The 14,859-nt window shown below is 38.5% G+C and overlaps 1 protein-coding gene across 1 annotated transcript in view; it reads left to right on the top strand.

The window, feature by feature from the left end:
* The window catches only part of uacab (uveal autoantigen with coiled-coil domains and ankyrin repeats b), a 40,123-nt gene that overhangs the window by 18,493 nt on the left and 6,771 nt on the right, over positions 1-14,859 (top strand). Inside the window, exons 2-15 of the mRNA XM_055204264.2 lie at positions 2,445-2,575; positions 5,638-5,726; positions 6,112-6,176; positions 8,560-8,617; positions 9,025-9,095; positions 9,196-9,302; positions 9,389-9,570; positions 10,172-10,209; positions 11,611-11,664; positions 13,031-13,138; positions 13,271-13,303; positions 13,440-13,532; positions 13,636-13,666; positions 13,821-13,870. Of these exons, the coding sequence (XP_055060239.2) occupies positions 2,445-2,575; positions 5,638-5,726; positions 6,112-6,176; positions 8,560-8,617; positions 9,025-9,095; positions 9,196-9,302; positions 9,389-9,570; positions 10,172-10,209; positions 11,611-11,664; positions 13,031-13,138; positions 13,271-13,303; positions 13,440-13,532; positions 13,636-13,666; positions 13,821-13,870 (1,110 nt within the window). The remainder of the gene's footprint in view (positions 1-2,444; positions 2,576-5,637; positions 5,727-6,111; positions 6,177-8,559; positions 8,618-9,024; positions 9,096-9,195; positions 9,303-9,388; positions 9,571-10,171; positions 10,210-11,610; positions 11,665-13,030; positions 13,139-13,270; positions 13,304-13,439; positions 13,533-13,635; positions 13,667-13,820; positions 13,871-14,859) is intronic.

Below are 14,859 nucleotides of genomic sequence, written 5' to 3'. Positions count from 1 at the left end.
GATACGTTCTTATAAGAGATACAAATGGAGGATTTCATTATTTTACTCAACTATTTTTAGATCCAGTTGAGACATTGTTAAAGGTTAGGCACTTTTAACTTTGACCCATAGGCATTGTCCTCCTGACCCAAACATTTTTAACATTTACAAAGAACTAAAATCCACACTGTATTTCTTTGCAACCACATATTCATGATCTGGCAACCACCACTGCAAATTTGCATAAAGTAGGGCATTTCATGTTTCACGAAAAATTAATAATAAAAAGTAATGCTGCTTAGTAAATGGGATATAAACACCTCTCAGCTGTAATTTAATGCCCTCGTTTAAAGACAAAACAAAACATAAATAGTCTTACTCTTACACTCGCGCACACATTATTGTGCTTATTTAAAGAAGTAGATCCTATATGTGTCCATCTCGGTTTCATTGTTTCTATGGGGCAGAGCAGGTTGGGGATGGAATGGGACAGAGTCCATAACCCTACACCCCCTCATATGACATGCTATACGTGTGGGTATTCTCACATGTATGCTGGTGCATCAATGTCACAGACTGTGATGGGGGCACATTAGGGGTAACATAACTCCCCCACTGGCATTGGTGTGAAAATCTAATGCGTCCCTGCTGTCTTTTGATCCCTTTCAGACCTCTCACCTACCATATTAAAAACTGACGTCTTCCTTTTAGAAATAGATTTTATGCACTGTGTTTATCATCAAGATGCTGAGTTGGTTGGGGGAGATTGTAAATGTGGCCCCACAGCCCATATCCCAGACGAATGATTGTAAAAAGCTGACACCTAATCCTGCCACTGTGCATTACATCCATCGGCTTTGACCCTCCTGGCGTGAGGACAGATGCTTTGACTAAAAGCGCCTCCTCGGACCGCCACCCCATGACCTGGTCTGGATCTGAGACTTTAATCTCGCATAGATTAACGTTTCAAGTTTTATTTGCGGGTGTCGCTGGGGTTGGGGTGGGGGGGGGTGTTATGCAGACTCTGTTGCGGGTTCTCTCATTTGGCTGGCCTTGTTTCTGTCCTCGCACATACGGGTGTCACCGTAACGGTTACTCATGGACCAGATATGCTAGGATGGGATATTATTAGCAGTTCTACCCCAATCAGTCATTGGAGAAAGGTCTGAGGGTCAAAAAATAAAGAGGTAACCAGCCTGGGCAGCTTGTCTGCGTGCTGTTTACAGGGATATTTTAGACGTGGAAGAGCTCACATATTTACTGCCAGAGGTTGGACGACCTTGCCATTTTTCATAGAGGAGCAAAGCAGATAGGGGGAGAAGGAGAGAGAGCAGAAAGCTGCTTCGTTTTAGCAAACAAAAAGACTGTCTGATTTCTCTTTGAAAGGAGGACAGAGGGGAAGAGACAGACTCTCCCTCAGAGGAGGAGCTGCTGTCCCGGGGCTGGTCCCTGCGCTACAGCGGCTCTCCTTGCATGTTTCTGTTCATCTCCTGCCGTGATGAAGCCTCAAGGAGAGACTGCGGGCTGGGTTGAAGTTCGAGGACTCTGCCGAGGTTTCTGGTCCCCCTGTAAGGCACAGGTTGCCTGCTGGAAAGGGGGACTCTACTGAAGACCACAACCAGATACATACTGTTTCTCTTGCACTCACTGGCTGAGTGTTCATTTTGTTGGATAGGAAGAAAGAACTTATTTTTTATACTTCTCCAGACCACTGCAAGAGGACCACCAAGATGAGTCGATGGCTCAAATGCACGTCCATGTATTTTGTAGGTATCTTGAGATTCTCCTGTAGAACTTTAAGATTGAACTTTGCTCTACTTTAAGTTCTTTTGTCATTTTTATTTGTGCCAAAGTGGGAAGGAGAGAGGCTGTTATTTCTGTACGTGTTTTGAACTTTCCCAGTTGGGGAGAGAGACTTATAGCTTTCTCCACAAATGCAAGAAGTTCAAGAATGTTGTGAATTCTCCTGGAGTGTTAACTTTTTCGTCTGAGACTTTTGGAGCTTGACGGTCATTCAGCACTCGTCATGCCATGATTGAAACGCCAATAGTCGTTCAGTCAACTAATGTTGATGTGTAGTATATCGTCTCAAAGATTTTATCTAGGTTTATTTTTATAGTAGCAGCTATTTCTGTATTTCATCATATCTTTGATTGATTGGGTTATAAGTGTATTATTGACTCTACGCCTTTTATTTCCTGTTTGGTGTACTGATGTAGTTCACATTCCTTTATTGAGCTAATAATACTCTTGATCACCATCCTGTTCATCAGCATAGTCAAGTACATTGAGTGATCTTGGCAGCTTTTATTAAAGTGACACTGCTGTCTTTGTATATATGTTGATGTTATGAATGCTGGGCGTGACGATGTGCCATTTTTCTATAGAATGCCACTGTCTTTGTATAAATGCTGATGGTTCAAAGGTAGGGTGTGACTGTTTTTTTCTGCCTGTCTTTTGTTTAGAATACAGACTGGAATAAGTATGATGACCGGCTGATGAAGGCAGTGGAGAGGAGGGAGGTCGACAAGGTTGCAGCTGTGCTTGGCAAGAAGGGCATCATCCCAACCAAACTCGATGTAGAAGGGCGATCTGCGTAAGTACTCCTTTCTCACACACGCACGAATGCACGCAAGGTCACAGCGTGTGCAGCAATGTGCAAAATGGGAATGTTTAAACTTGATGTTTTGATGATGTTTATCTCTTAAAGTTATTGTAACTGCAGCTATAGTTATAGACACCTTTTTATTTTACCATAGCACAAAGCTGATTGCACGTTTGATTAGGGCTGTCACAATAATTAAATAATTGTCCCATCGCGATTGTTTGACCTCATCGTGATGATTTCAGATCACCGCAATGATTGCACATCTCTCTAAAATGCACAAGGGGGAGCTGCAGCGCTTATAAACGACAGTATCAAATTACTTTTAAATATGTGTTATGTGTATTAATATTTACTGCCAGATAAACCTTGCAAAAGATTTCATTTAATTAATCACAACAATATGTGAAAATATTTCATAAACAAATGTATAAGAATTAAATGTCAAGGCAATAAAACAGTAAATTAATCGTCATGATCGTCACAATTTGGCAGACAATTAACCGTCAGCCAAATTTCATAATCGTGACCGCCCTACGTTTGACTTCTTTGCTGAATCCAAGAGCTTTACTGATTGACTTGTGTTCGTGTCAAATCTTGACTGAAGCATTTTTTTCTCATGACCGAAGTTTACGGTTGAGTTTGAAAAACATGTTATGGCCACAACCATTTAACCGAGCGCACGCCAATATTCATAGCAGGCCAGGGCTTCTTAAGCAGGAGGTGGATCTTCACTGAGTGATTCTGTTTGGGTACACTGACTAAATTTAGTCACTCTGAAACGTTAACTGCCACTTAGCTTCATTCTGAAAGCCAGAAAGAGTTCAGAAAGCCTCAACCGATGCCCTTTATTACATCGGGCTGAATGCAGAAGTATTTTAGGGGTCAGAGGTGAATCTTTAAAGCCTGTCATTTAATGTCACTGATGTTTTATTGCACCGTCACACTCAGCTAGTCTCCTGCTTTAAAGAGCCAAGTTTTTCCTCCATCCCTGATGTTTTTACTGCCTCGCCGGTGAATATGTAGGGCACAGATAGACACATTTCAGCTCGATTTAACCGTACAGCTTTGTTTCGTTCCCTCATTTGAGTACACAATATTCCCCTTTGGGTATTTTTGTCAAGAGTGTGAGATTCTTCTTCTGTTAGCTGGGAAAGGGCTTGACTTGTAATAAGGTGCTAGAATTTCTCGGGACTAAATCAAGTACGTTCACCGCCGCCCGGTTAGTGTTATAGTGTAACAGAGCTCAATTAATAAACACCACCCTGATATATGAAACATCTGTGCGCCCTAATGGCTGCCAAATGACCATAACAAAGACTTATGCAGCCTATCTCTAGATGAGCACACAGATCACGTGTGGTGTTTGGATTTGTGGAAATCCTCTGTTCGTATATAGCAAGACCCCACATGTAGACCGTTGCTCCGGCCCTGTTATTTCTCCCATCAGTCAGAATAGCTCACAGACATGGCAGGCAAACCACAGGGCTTTTATAGTGTAATCCAGTAGTTGTGGTGTGTAAATTTGTAACTTGCATAAGTACAACATTAATTTTCATAAAAAAAATATTTTGCCTTGCGGACAGATCCAGCTGAGCGGATTTCTCTGATTGTATGTTTTAAAAGCTTTGCTAGAAGTATACTTTCCTGAGGGCACTTGGTAATAGATGGTTTGCTTTCAGGAAACCTTGAAGCCTTTCTGCTCAGGTTGTAACTCTTTTCCTTTTTTATAACACACAAGTAAGTGGGTGTGCTGGTGTCCACACAGTAATTTATCTAAAGAACAAAACAATCCTTTTTATATGCTTGTTTTTTGTTCCTCTGGCTACTCAAATGGCATTGAGCATTTAGAAATCTATTTACATTCCAAATGTATTCTACCCTTATCAGATATTCAAGGAAAATGGCTTTTGCTGTTGAACTGCAGTGGCTCTGGTGGAAGGCCTGTACAGCATACAGATATATATTTTTTTGTTTTGAAATCAAAAGTGGCCCACACACCCCACCTTTCCAGCCCCCCTCTAAAAATATATAATGTATCTTGGACCCACAGATATGCAAGTCAGTCAAGAAGTTGGAGCCAAGCTAGAATGACATGTCTGGGTCTCCATGACCATCTGAGCCTTTCAGTCTCCTAACCACCAGGGGTTATTTACCTCTAGAACATGTTTCTTTAACCCTGAAACAATTTTATCATGCTTTGTAAAAGTTATTAAATCATGTTTGGAGGAAATTGTCTGCAAAAGCAATGAGCTGTGGCTCCCTTTTGGTTTCCCTGGAAATTGTGTTTTGGTTGTAGATTAAGATAAATATTGCAGTAGCTTCAAGTAGTGGAACAATGTGTTTTTGATGGGCTGTAAAATTACTGTTGTATAATGTTATAACTAATAAAACTAATGTTGTTTAAATGAAAAAAGTTTCTGAATGTAACTTGCACCGGACCTGAAGTAGAGATGAAGTGGTCATGATTTCTCAATGACAAGCTCTCTGTTATGAATCCTAAAAATAACTAGTTTGACTCGTGACACCTTGTGTCTGATTTATCCATCCATCCATCACTCAGTGGGGTTTTTCAAAACAGTACGTGTCAGTAATCCACATCGTCACACATTAAACCCTAGTTTAAGCCTCTGTCTGCATGTTTGTCTTCCCACCATCAAGACTGTCACATATAATTCCTCCCAAACACAGGTAAACTCCTGCTCATCATTCACAATACATCTCCAAGGTCAAACAGTTTATCAGTGCTCTCATTCAAATTGAGAAATGACATTATGATTTATGCAAATGAGTTTATTGAACATTGCCTTCAATCCAAAGCACCTGACCAGCAGTACTGCTATGACCAGATATGTTTATGTAATGTCTGTATGAATAATGCATGATGTGTATGGTTTTGCGTGCAGGTGCATTCATAATGAAAGGTTGTGTATTTGTCAAGTGTTTTTTAACCTCCTTGGAATGCAGAAGAAGCTTAAAGCAGGAATCAGTTTTCATCATGCCATTACCACATTTTCTTACGATTGCTCACATGTTTTTCTTCCTCTTTCTAGGTTTCATCTTGCTGCCACCAGAGGACATCTCGACTGCCTGAATCTCATTCTCAATCACGGCGTGGATGTTACAGCCACAGATGCCACAGGTGAGAATGTTGTTATAGTTGCTAAAACTGCCATTGATAAAACCAATGTATTTCCTGGCCCCACGGTGATAAAATACATACCTCAAACTCACTTTAAATAGCTTCATAAATGCATGAATTTACATTTTGGATGTGTTTGAATTTGATGAATTGAAAAACCTGTGTATATATATATATATATATATATATATATATATATATATATATATATATAAGTATCAGCCATAGCTCTCCTGATGTTGCAGTTAAAATAATAGAGTAGCATTACATTAAATATTAGTGCATGGGGGATAGTAATCTTGTAGTCATGCTCTCAAATAAAAACATCTGGATTGGGCCACCTTGTATTTTCTCTAATGGATCTTATTGATTTGTGTTCCTGTAGGAAAAAATGCCTTACACCTGTCAGCCAGAAACGGACAGTCACTGTGTGTGCAGAAACTGCTCCAGGTAAAGCCACCACAAACACACTAAACAGTTGTAAGGAGAGGTTAGAAACTGTTGTTTTTTCCATTGCGTGGACCCACTAGGTTCGGCAAGACGTGTTCACCTTACTTTAGCTCGCATTGCTTTTCCACTGCAGTTTAATACCACTTCAAAGTGGAATAGATTAAAGACTTATCATAGTTGCTGTACCTCTACTGCCATGACATCATTGTAAAAGCGGTTCTGATGCGATGCACGGGGCTGCACGGCTGGGAGCGGTCACTTTAAATAGCCATTCCTTACCTCATTAATATTAATTACGTTGAGCCACTGTTTAGTCACACAACCAAATTAACGCAGCTTACCACACAAAACACTCGCGCTGCTGAGGTATGCTTTGTATACTTGGTGTCTAACATTTCTAACTACGTCAGGCTTCATACTTGCGCTCAATTTCAGTTCGCTTTTGTACTCTGTCTGAGATGGCAAACCTTTTCCCAGTTTTCTTCCGGCTCCGCAACAGCCGGCCAATCAACCAACAGAGGGCGGACTGAGAGCCGTAATGTAAATGCTTGCTCGATGGATTTGTTTTCGCGTCATACATGTGTTTACAGCAATGCGGCTGAGACTGCGCATAACACGCGCCATAACCAAACGTTATGTGATTGGCTTACCTTTACACCAATGATTTTACACATAACCCTAATGCCCCCCCTCAAGAAAGTAAACGCTTGTCTATTATGCCCTTTCAGACTCTGTCTATGAAGCAAAGCGAAGTAGCAGAGGTTGTTATTACCAGGCTATAACATGTCTAAAGGAAAGTCAAAAGTGTGGATTTATTTTGAAAGTTATGAAGAAGCAGCAAAGTGTTACACGTGTGAAATAATTATATCCTGCAAAGGCGACTTTACATGTGGCCTAATATGACAAAAAATTACTGTGGCATGCAATAAGAACGGCACGGCATAAATCTCAAATCATGCAGTGTTTTCAAATGTTTGAGAACTACTGCTCCTAACATGTCCATGAGGACTACTTCAAGAATAAATTATATAGTGAATGAAAATATCAATTCACATTACATTTTTAAATATTTTAAGTGATTAATAAACACAAATGGAATTGTTTAAGTATTGTGCATTACGTTTTATATTTACTTTATGGTAATGAAATCGGAATCAGATCCTTGAACTGGAATCGGAACTGGAAAATTTCTTACAATACCCAACCCTACAAATCAGTGATCAGTTTTGATATTGCTATTGGCCATCTTTATACAGCTACTGGCTTATTTCTGTAACTACAGCTAAACAATCCATAGAATGAATAAACAACTTCTATAGATTGCATATTATGAAACCTGACATCTTGATTTTGAGATGATTTCCTGGCAAAGTGAGGCCTTGTTTACTGATATGCTGTGAAATTTAATGCTTAATAACTTGATCCACAAACACATTTTGTGAGAGTCTGGATTATGTGTAAGACAGGAAATGATTCTTATAACTCGCTTGTGTTGATTGCTTAAGAATTTATTTTGTCACCGTGACTTGTTTGTGCTAATTACTTGTAACCCAATGAGTTCAAGGTGCAGTTACACAATGAGTTTACAAAAAGTAGGCTTAGTTTAAGAAAGTTGATTGTAAAAAAACATGAATAAAACTTAAATTCTAGTTGGAATATTCAAGTTCTATGTATAATTTATTTAACACGTTGATATTGCAGGTTTGTATAATGCATATTCAGTCATAATGCTTTGCCAATGTCTTGATTGTGTACTGCTAAGCAAATAACACTGAGTGAGTCGCCTGATGCATAAGCATTTGCTAGGTGTCCGCAGTGTTGACAGGCTGCCCACACTGTAACCTGCAGTCTATATTTCTATGCCATCATCATGTGCAATTTGAACCCGGCTCCCAGTACAAGTCAGATAGAGTTACCCAGGACGTAGTTAGCCAGCACGACCATGTGACTCCGATGCTGGTTTTGGTGGTCGTTGCTAGAGCAAAAGAGGTTTTTATAGTGACTAGGGCATCAGGGCAAAAGTGGAGTTGTTTGTTTGGGAAGAGCAAGTTAAAGATGGTTGAGAAAGTAGGACAGAGCGAAGATGAAAAGACACAATTTTTTTAGAAATATGAGACTGCGCATCATAGTGAATCACAGCAACACTCTTCATTGCTTGACCTGGTTTCACTTCTGAGACCGTACTTGGTTGAAATCGAATGAAATTATGAACACATCTGTCTCGTTCTGGTCTCTTTTACATTCATTTGTTTGTTTCAAAAGCAGTCATCCTTGATGACGGAGTAGTCCAGAGCTGGTCCTTAGCAGCCTCTGACCTTTTGAAGCTTATTGGCCATGAAGTGTCAACGAATGTCCTGAATGTGTTTGTCACATTTTGTTTCAGCACAATTGCCCAGTGGGAAATGTGGATCTGCAGGGAAGAACAGCTCTGCATGATGCTGGTAAGCTTTTACACTGACGTCCTATTAAATTAAACACGCTGCAGTCTGCTATCTTCCACCTCCTTTTCTGCTTTCTTGCTCTTTCTTTCCTCGCTCTCGTGTTCTTCCTTCATTACCTCTTTTTTTCTGTTTTAACATCCTTCTCCAATGAGTAATGAAGCGGAGTGCATGATGTTTGAACGCTTGAATGGGATTCTGTGAGGCAGCTGCAGTCGCAATCAATAAGATGTTGTTCAGGGAGTTGTTTCAATTGCCTCAAAAGGCTTTTATGTAAGATTTAAAGCTCTTGCACTTTCTCAGTAGAGGATCTTATTTTATTCGTTTTTGAGGGTTATATCAGTTAAGTCAACTGAATCCAGTTCAGATATATAGGTATGATTATAAATGCAATTGTTCTGTTTTTTCAGTTATGGCCGGATGTTCCTCCAGTGTTAAGCTGCTCTGTGATAGTGGGGCATCAGTTAATGCCAGTGACTTTGTAAGTTAATATGAGCGTTCCTCCCTAGTTTTTGTCTATATATTTTAGTTTTAAATGTGCCCTCCGTTTGATGTGTGCATACAAACATTTTGTTTCACAGGATGGTCGAACCCCATTGGTGCTTGCCACTCAAATGTGCCATCCACACATCTGTCAGTTGCTGATAGAGCGAGGAAGTGACATCACAGTTAAAGACAAACAGAATAAGTAAATAACACATTTGTATTCCTATATACCTTATCAAATGTATCACCGTTGCCCTTCATGATGAAAATGCTTGATTTTATTCACAGGTCGGCACTGATTTTGGGTTGTGAGTATGGTTGTAAGGATGCTGTGGAAGTTTTGTTGAAAAATGGTGCTGATGTCACTGCTGTGGACTGTTTCAACCATGACAGTTATCATTATGCACGACTCAGCAAAAACCAGGAGCTTGTCTCTCTTGTCAGGAGTTACCTGGACACTGCCAATAAAGGTAGGACCTCTTACACAGAGGCTTAACATGCATAACACGCATGCACAGTGTTTCATCGATGGAATTTGTTCAAAAAAGTCCAAAGGTATTGGTGTAAAGTTTTGTTGAAACCTATTTACGTGTTTTTTTCCTGATAGTTTTACAATGTGTTGAACTAAACCAATACTCCATATAGCTTGTTCAAGCTGTTGATTAACTTTGGTCACTGAGTAACTTCATAAAAGCATAATGGAAGTACACAGCTCAATTTCGCTGATGCTTTTTTCTATATCCATAACCGTGCATTCAGGCTTTACATTTTGCAAGTATGTGCATTCCCTGGAAATCATAATAACCATTTTCTTGCTTTGTTAGTGCTCCATCTGTGGCGCTACAGGAGAGCTATAAGAGATCATTATACTTATTTCCATTGTTTCATTCCAGGAATGTGATGCCATTAGTTTTATTGAAGCGAAAGGTTTTTTAATTTAAATATGAAATTTGAGGTCTCAGTTTCTCCTACGCAGTTTATATCCGTTGTTCCACAATCCACCTACACATTTGTTAGATTGTTTTTCTTCCAGCTTTATTCTGTACTAATTACACTTAATTGTGTTGACAGCAAAAGAGGCTGCCAAGAAGGACCAGAGACAGAGACAGGTAACAAAGTGCCTTTGCGTTTGTTTTAATATGAAAGCCTTCATTAAATGGATTGTTCGGCCAAAAATGATAATGAACCCATGATTTACTCACCTTGAAGCCATCTGAAATGCATAGAGAGTATTAGCGTATTGTGCACACTTTTTTTGTGACGTATGACAAATTCGGAGGCCGGGGGCACAGAGCAGCAGCAGAGAAACCTCCGAACGCTGCGTAAAGCTCTGATCTTGAATGCGGACGCAACTAAGATGGCGGCATTACTGGAGGCGAGTTTTTTTCGTTCATGAAGTTTTGAGTGTGGATATTTCTACAACGAAATGGCGCAGATTACCCTCAGAAGACCTTTGTTTATTATACTGGAGCCATTTGGATTTATTTTGTGAAGGATGGATGCACATTTTTTGGACTTGAAAGACCTGGACCCCATAACCTTACATTTGATTAACTGAAAGATCTAAAACATTTTCTAAAATAACTGAAAATGTGTTTGTCTGAAAAATGATGGACATATGCATCTCGGACGGCTTCGGGGTGAGTAAATCATGGGTTTAAAATCATTTTTGGCCAAACTATCCCTTTAAAGGTTGCCTTCTGTTGTACATTTTATTGGTGTAAATGCATAAAAACTTAATATACAAGTTATAATCAAAAATACATACAGTCAGGGCTAAAACTGTTTCATTAATTATCTAACAGTGTTTGCTAGTGTTGCTTTTTAAAAAAGGGACTCATATGACCTCACATAGACTGTACAGAGGATAGCTGCTTGAAGTCCCTGAAGCTGTCCAGAATAGTTTGGCTCAAATCATAAAAATGTATGTGATGTTATTCGTTTGAATCATACCAAGTGGCAATATTCAAATTTATTTCCTATTGGCGAGCAGAAAGGGCAGTGTCATTTTTAAATCTCTGTTTCACATCCTGGGAGCTCTGCTTCTAGCCTATTAATTGAAAGATAAATTGGTAATTCTGGTTGATTATAATTCCTTATCACGTCTCAGGGCTGCCCTTAATGTTGGTCTTACCTGGCTGTACTGTGTGAGCTATACTGCAGTAAAAAATCCTGTGCACTACTGCCACCCAGTGATTAATGAAAAGACATGCTTTATGAATACAGCCTATTGTTTTAGTGAAGTTAACAGTAATGGCACACTGCAAAACACTGTCTTTTTGTAAAATAGTTTAGTTAAATTCGTTCAAAAATTGCTTAGTTTAATGTCTTCATTAATTTTGAAATACCATATTTGTAAATTAAATGTATTTTGTAAAAACCAGTAACCTGACAGAATCACAAAACTGTACATGTTATTTATTTTTTAAATTTTTTAAAGGGATTTAATCTCTACAAAATGACCAGGAACTAATTTAATCATGTCATTATTTGTTGTTCGTCTATGTCAGTTGTCAGCTGTGGAGATGGTCTCTCAATCGTCTAACCAAGAAAAGCTCATTCAGGTGAGTTCTTTACCTGATTCAGTCATTTAATGAGCAGTCAGTCCAGTCCAAGATATATGTGGTGTTTTAGGCTTAGATTAAGCTTTCTGTTGGATATTATACACAAGCACATCTCTATGTTATTTATGAGAGGTTTAGGATGAAGGGAGGATTTTAGTAAACATGTAAAACAAAAGTAAGTCAAATGGTAACAGTTACCAAGCATAGTTGCCAAGTCTGCTCATAATAAGCGACTTTGGGCTTCTTTATTTGGTAAGGCAGGGAAAGAATCATATGTCGTGGGTTTTGGGGCTTATTTTTTTTAGGTTGCTTATTCTTGTTATGACAAGCAACTTTATTTCTTCATATGTGTGATTGCTGTTTTCGTTCATGCATTGATTGACATTGTCTGCTCACAGTTAACAGTCAATCAGTTCAATAATATTGTAACGCCTTAAACATACCGTCCACTCTTTTCTCATCTTCCCCTGATTGCCCAAAAAAAACAACACGTTTATTGTGCAGACGTGACATTGTAATTCAAGCGATGATAGTAAGTAGATGTAGATATTTGTACATTTCCACATATGTTGGCACCAACAGAATGGTCCAGATGAAAACTCTCTCATTATTATGCATTCACTATGATCTTAGAAGACAGATGATTTGCTGCAAGATCCCAAGCCAGGAAATGTTGCAACGCTTTAATGTTAGGATGTACAGATATTTAAAAAATATATTTGCAATGTATTTAAAACAGGACATAATGATAAAAAAGTCTTTAAAGTAGACTAATAATTATAAATATTTTAATAAAATAAATTCGAACCATATGCATCTGCTGGTATTAGTATTAAAAATAATGTTTAATACATTATAAAAATATTTTAAGGATCTCTGCAATAATTATTTCTTGTAATAAATATTTAGCTGTGAAGCAATAGTTAATTTCCCTTTAGAGCTGTTGTCTTCTCCATCTCCCCAGTATTACTTTGCTCAAAGGTGTTCGATTATGAATATGTCCTCCCACTTTTTGGAATTTGATTAATCTGGGTTTCCATATGTTACATAACAAAAATAATGTGTTTTAGGCTTATTTACTAATAAATAATTTATAAATCATTTTGATAATAATAAATAATAATAGGGCTTGTTTTTGAAGCTATGGTTGCATTTTTGTCTCGTGAGATTGGTCAGTAGACTTTGTAAGGTGGGGTTAAGCATTTAGCAGCTATACTCAAAAATGTGGTCATGATTTCTATGATTTACGCTAACTAAAATTTGATTCTTTGCTAAAATGCATTTTAGAAGGTATTACTAAATTTAGCCATGCCACAAATGGCACATGTGCAGATGCCATCTCTGTATTTGTGTGTGATTTTTGTAGGACCTGGAGAAGCAGAATGAGAGTCAGCAGGAGACCCTAAAGAAGTTCCATCAGGAGCAGAGAACACTGCTAGATAAAGTTAGCAAGCTTCAGCGGCAGCTAAGCCAGGTACACATAAACAGGATTCACATTTTCAGGAATTGCCTTAATAGGCAGGTTTTTTGCAAGCCTGCACCATACACTAGTTTTCAGCTACACAGACACAGTGTGTAATGCAGCTATTTATATTTTGTCTTGCAGGAAAAGACAACAGTGGAAGGCATTAGCAAAGAGGTAATTTGTGTTTTGTCCTGAAAGAGCCTCTTACGGTGCTTCACATTAATATAATTGTACTAATGCAAGGTAATTTGTTTAGTGGTCTTCTGTTGTTAAGTATATATTTTTGTTGTTTGTTTGTTTTGTGCACCAGAAGGAACAACTGAAGCTTCTACTCTCTTCCAAAGAGAAGGAGGAAGGAGCCAAAGCCACAGACACTGTAAGAGTCCAGCAGCGGAGCCATTTGGTTAGTGATCTGGGAAAATCTATACAACATTCTCATCACGCCCTGCTGTTCATTAACTCATGATCAAAGTTTCTGATTAAACCTGCATGCTTTTATTTCACAGGGGGATTACCCTGGACAGTCCGTGATCAAAGGTGATTATTTATTTTCTGTTTTATTTATTTTTTATGTAAGTGCAATTTAGGTAAAATAATCTAAAAATGTATCTTTCTCTGATAATATTATATGTATGCTTAGTACACATGAATATGTATCTGGCTATTTATTTTAAGTTCTTTTTTCTAATAGGAAAAGAACATTTACTCCTTCAAAAGTCATACAGTTTGGACTCCGCTCAGGTAAAGTTGTCCTTTTGAATCTGCTTAAATATGTATGATTAGTCCCTATGGAAAATCTAAAATAGCTCTCATAGCGGGCAATCTAAGAGCTTAACAAAACCGTTATGGAGTCACTATGGGAGCATGAATATAATATATTCATTGTATTTTTTATTTTTCTCTTGATTTGAGATGATATATTAGCCATGACTATCGTCTGTTACGGATATTGATTATTGGCAGATATAGATCAGTGCATCTCTAACTGTAACCATAAACCTAATGTGTTTTTAAAAATCCTTTATTTTAAATGTCACTAAGCTGACTTTGTAGAAAATGTTACATTAACAACAACATAAACTTTTTCAAGTATTAAAGGCGGGGTGCACGATCTTTGAAAGCTAATGTTGACATGTGAAATCACCTAAACAACCACATCCCTAACCCATTAGATTCTGGACATTATTTTGATAGACCCGCCCCACACATATGCAGCCCAGGCAGCGATGTCGGTTATTAGACACGCCCCTTACTGCTGATTGGCTACAAGTGTGTTTTGGTACTCGCCCCGACTCCTTTTTCCAAACCGTTTCTCAAAAATTTTGCACCCCGCCTTTGTACGTTTTGCTAGGATTGCACTTGCAAACTTGTGCAGACACACCCATGTACAGGTTTGTAGTTATTTAGGTAGATTTTTTACTGATGTTCACTAATGCAGTGAGCAGGCAGGCTGTGTCAGCGGTGTTAAGCTTAGGAGAGGCAATGGCAGCCAGATAAGTTGCTTTCTCATTCCAGAAGCACCATAGCCCAGTGTCAGAGGGGTTTATGATTTATAAGCTTTAATCTCCAAGGGGACATACTATATTTAGGATTAGCTTTTGGGCAAATGTGGTTAGATGCAGTTTTGTTGTCATATTAACACCAGAGCCAACCAATGTTAGAGGTCACTGCACCTAAGAGGCTGAAAAATGCACCTACAAAAATAGGATAAGATCTCTGACTTGGGATGT

This window comes from Misgurnus anguillicaudatus, chromosome 21, assembly GCF_027580225.2.
Source record: "Misgurnus anguillicaudatus chromosome 21, ASM2758022v2, whole genome shotgun sequence".
In the NCBI taxonomy this organism is placed as follows: Eukaryota; Metazoa; Chordata; class Actinopteri; order Cypriniformes; family Cobitidae; genus Misgurnus; species Misgurnus anguillicaudatus.
The sequence above is the reverse complement of the archived record's forward strand: the minus strand, read 5'-3'. Positions and strand labels throughout refer to the sequence as shown.